The sequence below is a fragment of the Solea senegalensis genome, linkage group LG2, assembly GCF_019176455.1.
Source record: "Solea senegalensis isolate Sse05_10M linkage group LG2, IFAPA_SoseM_1, whole genome shotgun sequence".
Classification (NCBI taxonomy): Eukaryota; Metazoa; Chordata; class Actinopteri; order Pleuronectiformes; family Soleidae; genus Solea; species Solea senegalensis.
This window is the reverse complement of record NC_058022.1, coordinates 9,816,732-9,834,954: the sequence shown is the minus strand read 5'-3', so window position 1 is coordinate 9,834,954 and position 18,223 is coordinate 9,816,732. Positions and strand designations below refer to the sequence as shown.

The 18,223-nt window shown below is 42.4% G+C and overlaps 1 protein-coding gene across 3 annotated transcripts in view; it reads left to right on the top strand.

Moving 5' to 3' along the window:
• The window catches only part of myo1b (myosin IB), a 63,286-nt gene that overhangs the window by 26,778 nt on the left and 18,285 nt on the right, over positions 1-18,223 (top strand). For all 3 annotated transcript variants that reach the window (XM_044014088.1, XM_044014097.1, XM_044014104.1), the window contains exons 4-13: positions 1,357-1,451; positions 4,816-4,920; positions 6,627-6,673; positions 8,623-8,686; positions 10,861-10,959; positions 13,397-13,500; positions 14,544-14,691; positions 15,254-15,372; positions 15,861-15,947; positions 16,170-16,235. In XM_044014088.1, the coding sequence (XP_043870023.1) occupies positions 1,357-1,451; positions 4,816-4,920; positions 6,627-6,673; positions 8,623-8,686; positions 10,861-10,959; positions 13,397-13,500; positions 14,544-14,691; positions 15,254-15,372; positions 15,861-15,947; positions 16,170-16,235 (934 nt within the window). The remainder of the gene's footprint in view (positions 1-1,356; positions 1,452-4,815; positions 4,921-6,626; positions 6,674-8,622; positions 8,687-10,860; positions 10,960-13,396; positions 13,501-14,543; positions 14,692-15,253; positions 15,373-15,860; positions 15,948-16,169; positions 16,236-18,223) is intronic.

The following is an 18,223-nucleotide window of genomic DNA, read 5'->3' as shown; positions in this document are numbered from 1 at the left end:
GCAGAGGCCTTTTAATGTGTGTCATAAGGCATAGTAAAGGGGGGAAAAGTCTACTCTACATGCACCGTTTCCCTCCACAATCGCAGCTAATGCCAGACGTGGCTCTGGAAAAAATTCCCCAGCAACGAAAGTACGGGTAATTTTCAAGCAAAGTAATTTGCTTGAAGGAGGAAGCTGGAACACGTTCCCGCTGCACCGTACATGTCTGTTTGCTCGCCAACAAAGAAGCTGTAAAAATATTGCCCTGTAGCCTCACCCTTTTTTTTAGTATTTCTTCTTTGTGGGTGTACGCCATCGAAATTACAGGCGAATGTGTCACACAAGATAAAATGTTGTCATTGTGATACGGCCCTCATACCATCCACACCCTGCTCCCAAACCATCTTAAGGGATGCGTCTGCATAAAGAGAACAAAATATTACATTGTGGAATTCCGTGGAGGGTGAAACTGCGATGATCAGCTGTCCTGGAATGTCTCACAATAGGCTACGTTTTATAATAGGCACAGTCTTTTATTCAACTTGGTTCAAACGCCTGCCTGCCAGGGTTTGTGTAAAGTCACTTTATTTGTTTATGGTTGATCCTGTTAAGTGATTTTAGGACAGATAAAACAATCAGTTTATGTAAGAAACCACTGACATCTAGGCATATTACTGCTCTTTTGACATTTTGATAACTTTTGTTTTAAAGGAATACTTCACCGACTTGCATTTAGCTTTGTATTACGAGAATAGTAATATTTATAGAATAGTATTTTTGACAAATTGTGCTTCCCAACCTCAGTTTCCCCTGAGTCTTTGTTACGTGCCCACCAGTGACACTTGGTCCTGTTAGCATAACTGTTAGCAAAGATGGCGGACACTGTTTACATTCTGGGAATGAGGTCCCTTCCCCCTACGAGTGGGTCTAAAAAGTGTGGAATTAGAGTTGTAGTTTCAAGCCTTGGACCAAGTGTCTCTGGTGGGCACGTAACAAAGAAGAACAAAGAAAAATGAAGATATTTCTTGACTCAAAGAACGTACTGTTCTAGTAATACAAAGCTAAATGCAAATCGGTGAAGTATTCCTTTAAGTTTAGGAGAAGGAGCGGGAAATGATCAACTTCCAAAAACATGTACCAGAAAGTAACTAAATAAATCCAAACCCCTCCACTACTGCGGCTCCCCTAACACATGCGGCCTAATTTCATCCACAGCCACATGCTGTTGATTAGACTAGTCCCACATAGCCTGACAGGAAAGTATACAATTCTCTGGACTTATTTTACCCCCCAACACCTGCTGCACCTCACTGCTTGAAAGCTGAGTTACGGAAGCTCACCACTTTTTTCCTGTTCTCTTTTTTTGTTTGTTTCCAGTTACGCGTTGGCAGATGAGGCCTACCGTTCACTGAGGGACCAGGACAAGGACCAGTGCATCCTCATTACAGGAGAGAGCGGGGCTGGGAAAACTGGTAAGTCGACACGAATCCTCCTGTTTTTCATTTAATTCCGGGGAAATTTTGAGGGGCAATTTAGGATCACTGATATCAGTAATACATCTGCTGCGAGCATGAAAAGCCACAGGGAAAGAAATATTTCTTTAAGTTCAATAAGAGTTAGAAGTCCCTCAGTAATTAGTCAGGAGCTCCCTGGAGGCTTCAAATGCACCGGTTTCCTCTATTCATCTTTTTGTTTGTTGTACTTTGTAGTCGAAACGCTCTATTTTTAAAGGCCGGTGTAAGATGAGGGCTGTTATGTATAAAGTCATGGTCCAGATTCAGATTTGTTGTGTTTAAAGAACGAGCCATGACAGTAACCTTGCGATAACCTGCACACGAGTTGCATTTAAAATGATAGATGTGGGAGCAGAAGAAGACAGATGGTGGTTGTTGTTTTATGTTGTTTTATGACGCTGCCCGTGTACAGTGGACCTTTACCAGTTGGGGAAACATAAAAATGGCTTGGACTACAAATGGGAGATGCACTCTAAGATGTTTTTCCAGCCGTTACTTTTTTTATAATGGTGTCACCACATACTGGAACATTCTCACATACCTTACAGAAATCCACGGGAGTGGAATTTTCCTGGTCTCGGCTGCCAGTGCTATATCACAGGTCCGTGTAGGTAAAACGCCATATTGAGTTGGCAGAGCGGAGACTGTGGGAAACTATGTCGTAGTCCCAATGTAGTCGTAAAATATCGCACCTAATGACACATATATGTTCATACTGTTATTGTTAAATGGATATTTGCTCTTGTTTTAAAAAGTCACACTACACATTTGATGCTTCGGGGATTTCAGTTTCAACTTCAAACTGAAAGTCTGCTACACTAGATATTCTTGTGTTTGACTAAAGTGTGGTGGAAATGATTCGTACTTGGTTACAGCGCCTATTTGGTTAAAATTAAAGCTCTCCGTGTAACTCTAATGAAGACGTAGGCAAAATGAGAAACAAAAACCTAAACGGTACATTTGATCTCAACCGTTTTATTTTCACATTTGAATATTTACTGAAGTCCTGCATATCGTATGACATAAAAGTGACAATCACATGTCTTGTTTTCATATGGTTCTAACAAGAGAAGACATAAAATAAAACATTAAATGAAAGAGATGAAAGACAGAGTTATGGGAGTCTCGTCACCCTTTTAATTTGAATCATCCACCCCAACATTAAAGATGTTGTTTCAGACGGTACTGATTCCTTATCTATCGCCTGTATTAATACAATAGTTTTAGACTATTAAAAGACTTTTACTAGACTCTTGAGACTGATCTCCCAAATTATACCATGTAATATCCCGCTGTAGAATGTTAACTACACAAAACCACAAAGCCACACAATGACTTCAACAAAAACCACTGTCAACACTGCAGTCAATTATTCGTTTGCAGCTGATAGTCGAGTTGGGGCCAATGAGAACAAATCGGGATAACTGCATTACCATTTTCAAAGATCTCGGTTTCTGCCCGTCCCAAATAAAAGCAGCTCCAAATGGTGACGACAACATTTTCAGACTTTGACTTTGAATTTTAGGGCCTTTTTATACTCTGAGGTAGTGTGGAGGGCACGCACTGTATATCCAGAGCACGTGTTTTTAAACAAAAAGTGAGTAATGTGTGGATGTAGCTCAGCCAGACAACATACAGTGGGAATTATTATTATTATTATTTTTTTATTATTACTATTATTATCATCATCATTTTTATTGTTATTGTTGTTGTTATTATTATTATTATCATTATTAGTATTATTATTAATAACAATAATAATAATACTAATATTGTTATTATTATCATCATTATTTTTATATTCATCATTATTATTGTTGTTGTTGTTGTTGTTGTTATTGTTATTATTATTAGAATTATTGCACTAACCTTCATGATAATCCGCACGTCATGTTTTATATACCCCACCTGTATTTATTTGGGAATTCGTAACCTCTCATGGATATTAAACAACCTCACTTCGAGAATCTGTTCAGCCAAGTTGAGATAGATGTGGATTTCGGTAAGCACATCAGCCCTGAAGCATTGCAGTGGAATAAGGTCATCACCCGACACTCCTTCCTCTTTTGATATGGGTCACTGACATTCATGTGTGACTGAAGCTTTTCTCGTGCCTTAGTGTTGACGCTGCTTTGGTTAAAAGAAAAAAAAACAACTATCAGATGCCAGCACAGTGCACGGGAGCCATAACAAAGTTTTATAGTGAGAGATAACGAAGGGAAGTTTATTCTTCCACTCTGGAAGATAAAGACGTGAAGGTAAAGTAGTGTATATGCTTTGTTACTCAGCAAAAGAGCTTTTCAACATGCATGCTCTGCCTTCACAAGTAGTTTGAGCATGTCTGGAGCTGTTAGTGCACCGGGCTCATCAACACACTGTCAGGCTCTTTTCTATCCTCCCTTGGCACGCCACATGCATCATCAGTTCTGGGTCATTTCACTGGACCAGAGGGATGATTCTGATGCCAGCAGACGTCCTACAAGGCCACATCGCTTTGCCCCAGATGGGCGACCAATGCTTTTTGAGTCACTCTCCTCATGCAGTAAATGATTTTTTTTTTTTAAGGGTCATGATTTACTCACAGCGCACTCTATCTGAACCCCAGTCTGACCTGGTATTAACATCCATCCTGAGTGAGTGATCTGATCACGTCCAGATCGCGCTGATTACGGGTCTGAACACTTGCAATCCGTCCCACGTTCGGAGGTGGTTTGAGGACACGGGCCCACAGAGCGTCCTCGGGATGGATTATAGACCACCTCCTTATCTGATGTCCTCTGACTGGCAGTAGTATCATGGTGTTTTTAACACTAATCAGTGCTGAAATAAAACTGAAATATTAACATTGATCGCCAATCTTAGCATGGATTCACACATCTGTACAATCCAAAACTATTTTTATTCTCGTAAAACAGTCATTTCTTTAGTGTGTATTTAAATAAATGGCACAGGAGATGCATCCAGTACAGATTTTAAAGCCAGGTGTGAACAGTGCTACTGCAGATAGATGTGTGAATGTGGCCTCAGAGCACCCATGATCCATTTTTGGCTTGAGAAGTTGATAAACAGGATTAGAACAGTTAAGTTTCCTGCTAAATCAGCAGTCTGGATGATGATAACATGATGCAATGATGGTTATTACATGAAACAAAGGCAATAGGAGCCCCTCCCCTCCTCTGAATGAACACACCCTGGTCTGATGGGTGTCAGGGGGGATGATGTAAGGGGGATTTTATTGGGTACGGTGTAAACGGTGGACAATGTCACACTTGCTCTTCAGCAAAGGCATCAAATCTAATGTGTGTTTATGTTTGTGTTCCAGAGGCCAGTAAGCTGGTGATGTCATATGTGGCAGCGGTGTGTGGGAGGGGCCAGGAGGTGAACAAGGTCAAGGAGCAGCTGCTGCAGTCCAATCCCGTCCTGGAGGGTAAGCTAAGTGCCATGCGTCTCCCGTTAAATGCCTGGATCATCCGAGGTTTTCGAAAGCGTGAGACTTGGTTCCGCGTTAGCAGATTAACATGACACTTTTTAATTTAAATGCCCGTTCAAATAGCCCTCGGCCAAAGTTTAGGAAACACAATGTTTATCACGCAGCCCACTCAAGCTGTTCTCCACCGTGCTCCAGTTTGTTGTTCAGAGAAGATTTGTGATCATTTGTGAATTTTGTTTGTTTGCCGAAGACATAATGGCCAATAAAGTGCGTGTGATAGTTGGAAAACATTTAAACATTTAATTAGCTATGCGACTCAATAATTCACAACAATAATAAAACAGATGTAGGAAAACACATAGACGCAGACAAACACACCAACCCTGTAGAGCCTGAATATAGACGAAAATAAAGAGATTTATGTAGATATGGATAGATAGACGCTGCCAAGAGAGTGTAATGATGTCATGTAAGCTTAAATTAAACCTTATTTGTGTCCCAAACAAAGATCAGCTTGAAGAATGTAGATATGATCTTTAAAATGTCTTTTTGTTTTAGATAAGGCTAAAAGTGAGGCTAAAAGTCATTTTGCAGCTGAGGGCCTTACATGGGAAACGGCAATGTCACAGAGAGTGAGCAGTAGAATAACTGTAAAAGTCTTAAATACTGCTTAACCATATTTATTTGCTCAGTTAACCCCCTCTACACCACACACACACACATGCACACAGTCTCATTCCCACATCCCACTGCTAGCACAGTAACAGCTGTATTTTAATTGGGGGCAGTGGACAGGAAATGCCCATGAATGATGTAGCTGTATACCCGGGTTGAGTCCCTGCAGAAACTCGGCACATCTGCAAGAGTTTAACTTCTGCCGATCTAATTGCCCTAATGCTAAAAAGGAGGGGAGCTACACGCGACGTATCTGTGCCATGCTCTCTCTCTCTCTCTCTTTTTTGTCTCCCTCGTTCATCCTCCGTACCGATTTCACTCGTCACCGTCTATTTCCTCTCGCGCCGTGCTCTTGATTCCCCTTCCTTCCGTCTCTCCCTATTCCTTGTCTTCTTTGCCCCTCTCCAACTGCAGCCCGCGCATTTCACGTTAACCCGAGACCTGAACGAGCATAAATCAGCCGTTATCAGCAATTAAGCAGTTAGGCTAATAGCGCCGTGATGCATGGCGCAGTAATAGCATTATAATGTAGAAATTTGGTTAGAGGCAAAAATGGAGAGTGCCCTGGATTGGAGAATAACGGTCTGAATGCAAATAAGACGAGGCCTACTGTACGTTCTCCTGCAACATTTCACCATGGTTACGCAGGACAAATTAATACCCCGCTTTACACTTTACAACACTTTTTTGTTTGAACGTCATTGTTTGTTCTTGTTGTATTAATAAGCACGGGCACTTATTGAAGCTGTTTTTTTTTTGTTTTTTTGATAAACACAAATGTGGTGTGGCAGCGAGGTTGAGCCGTCGGTAAGCCTGGAAAAGCCCCGGTACTTTGCTTAATCCATACAGAATTATGAGGCTTCATCAGCGCAAATAGCTTTTCACATCCAGCCCCAATATGATTGACAGCGAAGCTGAAGGCACGGTTGTAAACTGGCTTTCGTCCGTACTAGGTGCGTTTGCGGTGTTGACTTTGTGATTGCATACAGTACGTCACATTCTGATTGTTTTTTTCCCTCCTTTTACAGCTTTTGGAAATGCCAAAACAGTGAGGAATGATAACTCGTCCCGATTTGTAAGTATCCTCTCCAGATCTGAAGCACTATTTGATTAGATGATCAATTTTCTTGGGTAAAGTGCACAACCAAAATAATCCCCACGGTGTTTCTTAATACCCTCCATTGATTCTACGTCTCTTCTCACAAAATGTCAGGGCTGATGTTTTCCTGTCGACACATGCCCTCAGTAAATGATGCATGCTACTGCTGCTGCGTGTTTTATGACATTTGTCACGTGGATGTTTTCATGTAATATTAGGGAATTTATTGGATCTGCAGCGTACGCCGGTCCTCACACTGTCTCACTTGCACCAGGCCCTGCACATGTGTAACGGCCTTTGTAAATGAGCTTTACTTTGACCTACTGTCCTGTTCATTAACTGAATGACTGTGTGGAAGAATGACAGCACAGAAGCGTTGGCTGAGAACAGATCCTTTTCTTTATATAGTTCATGTCCCAGTGTATTAGAATTAGTTTCTAACTTGGTGGCTCGCTCTCATTGCCTGCAGGCCGCCGAAAATGAAGTATTCGCCGTCTTACTTCATTCTCTGTATGGATGGACACAAATCCAGCAATTAGTTAATTTCCAGGACAGTGGCTGTATGAAAAGAGACAGGCGTTGTCTTGAGCTCTATTTTCCCATGACGGCCCCTCTCGCTTTATCGGGACCATTAATTTTTGGAAGGCCTGCAGCAGCAGCAGCAGCAGCAGCAGCAGCAGCAGCAGCAGCAGCAGCTTCAGTTGCTGCCCTGTGACACAACATTGCATCAGATCATACTATCTCACCACCACCACTTGTGTTTTAGGATTTTAACATGGATGTTTGTCAAGTGAGTCAGTTCATCTGTTAAACTTCCAGCGTGAACGTCTCCTGCTTAAACTCTAATGGAAAGTGGTTATTTCAGCCTGCAGCAGCTAATGGGCCAAGAGCCAATGTGGTCTTCCTGTACTAATTTTAGTTTTTCCACTCTATTCAACCTTCTACCTTTTACAGAAACATACAAACACATGCTAGTGCTTACACTAAGAATAGCTGGCTGTAGCCTGTATTGCTCACGGCACCCCCCCCGTGATATGGTTAGGGTTAGGGGAAGGATCAGGCTCGGTGTTATAGAGGGAGGGGGGCTGTAGCCAGACCCTTCTTGCTGGGATTTGTAATTCTAAGAGGGAGTATCATAAAGGATTAAGCCCCGATCTGTTCATATTTGGGTTACCTTGGCCTTAAGCTCAGGATGTGGACCTCGGGCCTTTCCACTAGATACCAGTTCGTTAGAGCTCTGTCATTTTTTTTTTTTTATCAGAAAACTATAAATCAATGTGTCACTTAATATTGCTGAGTGCAGCAGGCTTATTGAATTTGGCTGGAGCCCACTCACCAGCAGAGCTTGGCCTCTTCTGAGGACCCGTCTGCTATTAATACATCAGATGAGGAAGAGGGAAGAAAAAAAAAAATCCAAGCACATAGGACTCACTGTTCTAACTTCCAATTTTCAGAGAGGAGGAGAAAGGGGGGGCGGATGAAATGGTTAGTTTTGAGGCAGCGAGCAGACACACATTTTCAGTTATTTCATGGCAGCTGTGTTAATGACCAACAGCTTGTGTGTTTAGTTGTGAATTCAAACTCAACTCAACAGAACTCATGGGCCGCAACGAACGGTTGTTTTCATAGTCGATGAATCGATTGGTCCATAAAATATCAGAAAACCTTACGAAATGTGGATCAGTCCAAAATGTCTGAAATTATTCACTATTAATGAGTTCTTTGTTATCCAGAGCAAAGTCATAAAGAAAACACTCACATTTAAGCAGCTTAAACAATCGGAAATCTTGTTTTAATCATGAAAAAAGCCTCAAAAAAAGCTGTCGCTGTCACGAAGTCTTTTCAAAGTTCAGACAATGGAGAAAAACCTGTTTGATTGAAGTCCAGTACACGCTTCGTTGTAACCACTGTGCTCTGATCCGCAGGGAAAGTACATGGACATTGAGTTTGACTTCAAAGGAGATCCTCTGGGTGGAGTCATCAGCAACTGTGAGTCCTAGTAAAACAATGTTGTATTAAAGAAATGTGCATGTAGGATCATAGTTCATATTTATTATTATTTTAGACCTTTGCCCTGTTATTAAAACCCCGTGACTCTGCAAAGCCCGATAATATTTTATAGCAACACAACTAATTAAACATCAGGTGCTGAGATTAGCTTATCATCAGAATTGAGTGTTGACTTGCTACGATCTTATTTAGCTAAGTCAGTTTTACTATCCGCAGCCTAAACACTTTACAATCAAATGATTTCCCCTCAGAAAAGAAAAAGAAAAAAGTGTGATAGGGACATACATTTCACTAAGAGCTCACGCGGAGAGTGCCCTCCTCCATTAGTCTCTGTAAAAGTGTGACTCTAGGAAAGTATCACAGCTGATGATACCGCGGAGAGATAATTAGTTCACATTATTGCTATGACTGAGCTGTAGCAGCTCAGGGTCTTTCTTTTTTTTATCTTCTTCTTTTCCCAGAGATAGCCGTTTTAGATTCTCAAATTGATGCAGTAGATGGACCTTAAAAAAAATAATTTTTGCTGGATCGAAACTAATCCCACGTTCTCAGACTCGACAGAGCCGCTGTCCTCTACCCCCCGAGCTCTTCTCTCTGTTTTGGTTTGATCGTGCCTCTGTTCACTTTGTTGTGTCTGCGCTGGCGTGTGCGCCAGAGGTCACAGAAACAAAGAATGAAGCTGATGGCCAAGACACAAATAAACCTCTGTGTGGCGTCGGCCTGAGTCAGTTCAACACAAGGGGCTGACTGTGAGGAGGAAGCAGTGACATGTGACTGCTTCAGACAGAGCTGGCTGGATAGACAGACAGACGGATGGATGGATGGATGAGGATGTCTTGGCCGACAGAAATGGGGTTTCTTCTCTCATTATTTTCCCCTGGATGTACATCCTTGGAGTCCTCAGACGTTCCTTATAACGGAAAATAAATGGCTCTCGAGCCAATTCTCAGTAGCGCTGGTAATTATAGAGCGGTCACATTTTTTGGCGGCCGCGCAGCCGAAGACTTTTAGTCAAAACTTAACAGGATACTGTCCCCCACATTGACACGTCAATATGTGTTTGCTTATCTAAGGCAGAAAGAACATGTTGTGAGTTGAGTATGCAGTAAACACAGTTCCAGATGCTTCCCATCCAAAAGACCGTGGCCCTTAAAAAAAAAAACAAACGCGAGACGACTGAATGGTTCGGCCGGACACTGGGTGTCGGGTTACTTCGGTCGGAGGATGGCCGTAATCTGAGCCTCTTCGCTGTCGTCCTTCTTTGTGTTTTTGACGGAATGGTGTCAAAACAAGCATCTACATATAAAGGTGAAAGAATTGGCTAAAAGAAAGCGAGTGCTTATCTTCCTGTTGTGCTTGCTCTGATGGAGCCGCTGACGTGATTCATGGCCCGGGGGTGTCACAGATTGGCATTAAGCCGGCTCCAGTTCTACCTCAGGTGTCTGTCTAGGGCTCTCCAGTTTGGGTACTTGTGTTGTGTCCACAGAAAAGAACGAGGTACTTCTCTCCTCTCAGCTCCCACTAACTAGTGAGTCAGTGAGTGATGTTTAAAGACTTACAGTCGGTTAGAGACGGGATTGTGGTCCAAGTGTTTGTGGCCATTACTTACCAAAATATTCATCGCAGAGTAATGTAAACTACAACCATGTCCAAAAATAAGATGGTTTTTATATATATATACATATATATGTACAAAATGATTGTTATTATTGAATCAGGCTGGCAGTGAAGAGGCTCTGGAGTGGCCTCGAAAGCTGCTGAGCTCTGTAGTCGGTCTTTAATTAAATCATACTCAGCCTAATGCGGCGAGTGGACGACGGCTCTTCTTTTAATCAGGTGCTGTTGTACTTGGTCGGCGGCCCGGGAGAAAGGGCTGACGTTTGATATCCGTGTGTGGTTTTCTTCTTCGTCTTTGTGCACTTCCTGTCGTATTTATACACACAACATTGGCTTGGTCACCTTAGCAACTTAAACACATCGTTGAAACCCATTTGAGCTCAATATAGACACTGGGTCAGCACTTGAAGATAGTTGCAGGTCAGCCTTGTATTTACTTACTTCCCGAGGACATGTCTAGTGTGAATCACTGTGGATATATTTCCTATTTTCTCATTGTGTGTCATTGTTTCCCCATTCTTTGTCCTGTCTCTCAGATCTGCTGGAGAAGTCGCGTGTGGTGAAACAGCCACGGGGAGAGAGGAATTTCCACATCTTCTATCAGCTCTTGTCCGGAGCCTCTGACGACACGCTCAGTAAGTCATTTAAATGCTAGGAATGGCATGAACCGGGGGAAAATAGGGTTTATACAGCATGTAAGCGTCAGTGTGTGTGTGTGTGTGTGTGTGTGTGTGTGTGTGTGTGTGTGTGTGTGTGTGTGTGTGTGTGTGTGTGTGTGTGTGTGTGTGTGTGTGTGTGTGTGTGTGTGTGTGTGTGTGTGTGTGTGTGTGTGTGTGTGTGTGTGTGTGTGTGTGTGTGTGTGTGTGTGTGTGTGTGTGTGTGTGTGTGTGTGTGTGTATATGTGTGTGTGTATATGTACTCCTGATCAAAATCAAAAAGACCAGTTGAAAAATTGCAATAATTTACATTTTGCACTGTTGGATCTTAAGAAGGTTCTAAGTAGTGCTTCATAATGCAAAAATAACAAATGGGAGTGAGACACAAAAAAAATTTGAGTAGGCAATTTATTGCTAACAACCATTAAACTCAAATAGGCTGTTCATCAGCTCATCAAAAGTTTAAGACCACAGCCCGTAGAAGCCTAAATCTTGGCAAAAATGTATCCACACTGTCATGACCTCCTGATGGCAAAGGCAAAAAAAGCTGTCTCTCTTTAAACGCGGTCGGATTGTTGAGCTGCATCAGCAAGGCCTCTCGCAGCGTGCCATTGCTGCTGAGGTTGGACGCAGTAAGACAGTCATTCTAAACTAAGATCCTGAGGGTTATGGAACAAAAAATGGGCACAAAATTGCCCATTTTGGAGTTTGCACAAGAGCAACCAAACATGGGACATTGAAAGGTGGAAGAAAGTTTTATTCTCTGATGAGAAAAAAATGGAACCATGACGGCTTCCAACGTTACTGGCATGACAAGGAGATCCCACCTGAGATGTTTTCTACACGGCACAGTGGAGGGGGGAGGGGGGGGGAGCCATCATGATCTGGGGGGCTTTTCCCTTCAATGGAACAATGGAGCTTCAGGTTGTGCAGAGGCGTCAAACTGCAGCTGGCTATGTGGAGGTGTTGCAGGGGGCATCCCTCATGACTGAAGGCCACCGTCTGCGTGGTAATGACTGGGTTTTTCAACAGCTGCAGTTCACAATGCCCGCCTGACAGAGGACTTCTTCCAGAGAAATAACATCACTCTCAGATTTTTTGGGGTCTTTTTTGTTCCAGAACCCTCAGGATCTTTTAAGAAATTTAACAATTATGTTAACAATTGTAAACAAGAATAAGGTGTAGGTAAGTGTCTGTCTTCAGCGTGTGTACTCACAAACATACACACATTGGTTAGATCAACAGGGAAAATCCTGGCCATATTATAGTGGTTATATGGTGAATCTCGGGCGGCACACAAGAACACATGGAACAAATAAATTTGATGGCAAGACAGACTTTATTCAATTATTACACGGTACTTGCAAGCCGAGATGCTCGTGGAAGAAAAATAACATGAACGTCGCTCTTCGAATCAATCTGTGACGGTCAGGAACTCTGCAAATGTTAGTTGCACCAGCGCGTGACCAAATGGCAAACGTATTGTGGTTTATATTTAGCCTTTAGTTTGTCTCGAACTCATTTTTGGCCTCTGAATACACGCACACCTCTGCTCACAGAAAGCAATGAATAAAACATCAGAGAAGCCAGTGGGTAAGAACGCTGGGCTCACCGGTTTTTGGCCGTTTTTGTCGTCGATCGTGGAGTTTGTGCTCCCAAAAATAAAGTTTGAAATAATTCACTCACTTAAATCACTGTCTCCACGTGTGACCTGAATACTAATCTTTCACTTAAACTCTCTCTATCTCTCTCGTACAAAATGTTTTTCTCCGCAGCGGGACTTCAGCTGCACAAACACATGGCTTACACATTAATGGCCCACTCTTCCTTCCTCACAAACACTACAAGGAACAAAGAGGGCAAAACCCGTTTCTTCTATTTGTGTTTCTGCGGACAGAGGGCATTGTTTTATGTTTTGAACGCGGGAGAACAATATATTGGTCATTGACTCTGGAGTGCACACACACACACACACACACACACACACACACACACACACACACACACACACACACACACACACACACACATCAGAGGGGGGTTTGATATAGCTGTAGGTAATGCAAACGCTAATGAAATCTGACACATGCACCCACGAGAGGAATAGATTTCTTTGCTACAAGATAGGAGGGCATTTAAGAGGGCTATTTGATCTCCCTGAGTAATGTCCACTGCAGCAGTAACTCAGTGTGTTTGCATGTTGTGTGTAGAAAATTGTGTTGGGAGCAACAATAACCTTTAGGTCGGACAAATTTGCTTGAGAGTGGTTTCACCCATTTGAATTTCGCACCGTCGAGCGCGTGGCTCGTCTCCACAGCGACGCGATTGGCTGGCATTTAATGTAAAGAGCCTGCTTGGATGGAGAATAGTTTGAATATGAAACCGCGTTGTTTGTTTGTTTGTTTGTGTGTCACAGAGAAGTTGAAGCTGCACCGGGATTTCAGCAAGTATAACTACCTGAGCCTGGACTCGGCTGCGGTCAACGGGCTGGATGATGCTGCCAATTTCAGGACAGTCAGAGTGAGTAGTCCGTGGCACTCATTTGTCTCTGTCGTTCTACACTTTTATCCCAACATATCCCGACATTTGCCCCAGTAAACCCGGGGCAGTGGAAGAAATGATCTCACACGTAAACTGGAAGCGTCCTGATTGCAATTCTTGTTCAAAACCACAAATCGACTCCCACAAAGGCACGATCCCTGCCATTATTCCACGGTATTTCACTTTCCTTTATTGCATCATGCCAAGTTAATCTAAATGCTGCACACAGGGGTAGAAGCAGTCAGTCTTCTTCTTATCTCCTGGCCATATCAAAGAGTTTATCTTTACTCCTCTGAGATTGTGTAACACGCCACTCCAGATTTCTCCCAACCTGTTGCAAAACCAGGTGAACTTTGAACAGAATCTGAACATGAAAGTAAACTTAACCCTGGGCCTAGCAGGTGTAGCATGATAAACACGTGGAGTTCCATGTGTAGCTTTTAAAAAATAAAAAGATTTCAACAATGGTTCAGCTTATAAGCATCACTGGAGAATAATGCAGCTGCTTCCTTTAATTTGAATGAGTGCTGCACGGCTACTTTATTCACTGTTAGTGACACACAGGATGTTGTGTCTGTAAGGAACTGTATTCTACTGCGCTCTATTGTTGCCAGTTGCCGCTGCGGCGTACTCTCCCTGCACTCATGCTCTCGGCCCTGCGCCGTCACGTTCTACTCTACTCTACTGCTTCACATCCTGCTTCTCATCAGGTCTCGCTCTTGAGTTTTAACCTCATTCCCGTGCAGCTGCGTTTTTTCGCCGCAGGAAAAACAAGAGCACATGGCCTCTGAACAATGGCGCCCTGCACGTGGCCTTCACCGTGACAGTAAAGTTTTTACAGCACACTAGGAACATAAAGGAACGTAGTTTAGAATGTCTTTTCCAGGCCTCTCCGGGTCTCTTTTGATATGCTGAAGTATGTACACTAAATGTATGCGTTTCTGTACGCATTTCCCACTGAGACGCGACAGTATTGGTCGATTCATGACTCTTTCTCGTTTTTGTTTCCGCCCCCTTCCCAGAACGCCATGCAGATCGTGGGCTTCATGGAGGATGAGGTGCAGTCGGTGATGGAGCTGGTGGCGGCCGTGCTGAAGCTCGGCAACATCGAGTTCAAGCCCGAGTCGCGCTGCAACGGCACCGACGAGAGTCGCATCAAAGACAAAAATGGTTGGTAAACGAAAGAAAACAAGACGCAGAGAGTGTGTCTTTGATGGAAATCTGTGATGTTTTTCCATGTGATAACACATCCGTTGAATTCATTCCGCTGCATGATGTGGTTATGAACTACTGTGCTGCTCAGGTGTTTAGCTGTGATTAACTGTATATCAAACAAGCCTATTATTTGTATTAATGTTGTTTTTCTTGCTTTACACTGATCTAATCTGCTTGGGTTATTTTATTTTACACATTACTCCCAACATTCACAGTTGGCTTGATGTTGAGGCACTGCCCCCTATTGGCTCCTTTACTCTCCCTAGTTCTTCTCACCAAATGTGTGTTTTATGATTTGCTTTAGGCAAATATTCCATTTACATACTGTATGTCCATCCATGACGGTGGCTTTATCCATCTTGCTGTCACTCATACCTGGGAGCATTATTTATTTTCCTTACGAGTCAAAAGGCTGGATCATTGCAGTGCTATTGCAGCATGGTCTTCATTTTCTCCAACACCTTTGACATTCTGACATTTTGACATTTGATTTTATGTGTTTATCTTGTTTTGTCAGATTTGAAGGAGATGTGCGAGCTGCTGGGGATCGAACAGTCGGTGCTCGAGAGGGCCTTCAGCTACCGCACGGTGGAGGCCAAGCTGGAAAAAGTCTCCACCACACTGAATGTGTCTCAGGTCAGAGAGAACGCTCCATATCTGCCCTGCAACAGTTCTTTTGAAGCATGTCTGCCCTACTTGTATTGACATTAACACTTACACACACACACACACACATTCATTGGAATTCATAAAAAGATAATGGGTCATTTCTTACTCTTGACTTGCTCCACTGGCTGCCGTCTCTGATCTATGTCAGTGCTATGTGAAAACCTCTCTATTATACATGAACAGTGTCCCTGCTGGACATTTAAATGGGTCATATTTTCAGAGGTTACAGAGTTCACTCCTGTAATATGAATGGGCCAAACTGGGGTCTCCTTGTCCAAAAGCTGAGGACAAATCAACCTGACCTCAGAGTAATGAGACCAAGTTGTCTGTATTTTGTACAATTGAGAAGTTTGTCCTGTGGTCGTCTTCTGAAAATAGGAAAAGTAGTTAATGGATTTTCTGTTTGCGGCTCCATTGTGGTCTAATAATGTCATATTTTTGTTATTTATTGACAGGCGTACTATGCCAGAGATGCCCTCGCCAAAAATCTATACAGTCGTCTGTTTAGTTGGCTTGTTACGAGGATCAACGAAAGCATCAAAGTAAGTAAAGTCGCAGTTTTTAATTGATTATTTTTTAATGCTAAAGCTTCTGTTAGGCATTCACTGATGCCGAGAGATTCTCCACTGGGGCTGTTTGTGAGGAAAACAATGTCCGGACCCAATTTTGTATTCCTTACCTGGAGTTAATGTCTTAAATGTCAAAGTTAAACCGGCACAATGCTACTCTCTGTTGCTAATATCGACACTATTGTCTCCCTGCAGGCGCAAGCTAAGACTCGGCACAAGGTCATGGGTGTACTGGACATCTATGGCTTTGAGATATTTGAGGTAAGATGGTAGATTAAAGCCACTCCTCTTGCTCTGATAAGCTACAAGGACAGAAAATCCGACCACACAGGCATTTTATTCCATTTAAAAGGATTTTAAATGCTCCGGGGCTGTTTGCTCACGTGTTTTGGTACCTGTGAGGAGCTTATCAACAATAACCGAGGGTTGATAAAACCACATTAAGATCAGATTAGTTCAGCCCCATTGCACCCACGGGTGAAACGATTTCTGTGCGGTGGTATTTATTTATTTATTTTAACACTGAAATCAGCATTTCACAGTAGGAAAGTGGCCACAACATCAATACACCGCTCACTACAGAGGAAACATAAATCCTCAAAGCATCATATCCATTTAATGTATTCCGAAATGGTAAGCATTATCTTTAATACTTAAAGTAATAGTACAGCACATCTTTGTATAATTACATAGGAGCTAATACACCCCCATCCACTTGGTTATCAGTGTGCATATAAATTAGTATTTCCCTCCAAACACTTTAAGTGCTTTGTACAATTAACTGGAGGTGGCATAAACTGTCCCTTTGCATTGTTTGCCTGATGCCTTCAGCGCCCCCACCCCCCCATACAGTATGTTCATGTCTTTTTTTTTCATATCCCTGCTTGTTCACCCCACTCACTCTCAAGTCCTTCCTCTCCTCTGACTGTTGTGTTGTGTCTGGGTCACCAGGATGGAGTAAGTAACATCTGCACCAGCGTGTTTTGCTGTGCCAGTGTGCATGCTTGTGATCCGAACGCGTCTCAGCGTAATTCAGCTCGTCTACTAACGATAATTCAACTGTGGGTGTGCAGCAATGGCCATGAGGTCGACGAGATGCTAAATAATTCTTTAGTCCAGTCTAATGTAGTCGTCTGATACAATGAATAAGCCATTTATCCAACAGTCCTGAAGGATTGTGTGTTATTTTGGAGGCTGCAGCTTGAGGACCCTTTGAATTGTATTGTGGTATAGTGAGAGTTGTGTTTTGACTATCACATTATCAGTAATAGGCCTGTTGTATAAGACTATTAATTATAGCTAAATTAATGGAAATTGAATCTAATATGGATGCTGTTTTTGTGTCCAGTTAAAACAGCTAGTTACTTCTAGAACTACAGTAGTTTCTTCTCTAATTACTCTACCTCTCAGACAGATAATCATACATCCCAAAATGGAGCATACCACTTTAATGTCTATACTAGGGGGTCTCAATCTCGATAGATATTCCAGTCAAGTGAAAAAAACTCACAACATAAAGAACAAAGTGCATAAAGTCTATGCATAGAATGTTTAAATCGATATTTTGACCCACCCTTACGTATTTATGATGCTAAATGAATCTCTTAATTAAAGAAAAAAACACACAGAAATAAGTCATACCTTAGAGACCTCTGGGCTAGATGGAAATAAAAATGGTCTACTTGCACCCCAGTTAACTTAGCATTGCTTAGCAAGGAGGACTCCATTGGAAAGGCTGATATGCTGTAAAGCAGTGACCTTCCAAGGTCATTGTGCAGATACTGCAGAAGTTTACAAGCTACAGCTAAGTTCACTGTAACCATGTGTAGGTTTACTGTACATCATTTCCATGTTAATTTGGGTGGTTGTTTTTTTTTTATAAAACGTATGTTTAAGCTCAAGCTAGCTAAGCTACGCTAAACGTCTCCTAGCTGTAGTTTCGTTTTCGCTGTACAAACACGAGAGTGGTATCAGTCTTTAGAATTTATGAAGGAGAACAGATAAGAATATTGGCAATGGTGTTGTAGTCGTGCTCAATGCCCTGGGTGTGATGTTTACAGGTATTTTAAATGTGTATTTAAAGTGAGAACAGTGTCGTATGAAATGTGTTTGTTTGGTAGCTTCGTTATCTTGCCATTCTCCCATCAAATTTAAGAAAGATTTAGCATCTGCTTAGCATTCAAAGGTAGTGCTCCTGTAATTCCTTTCACTTGTAATATTAAATGAAAGTACTCTTGCCTCACCTCGGG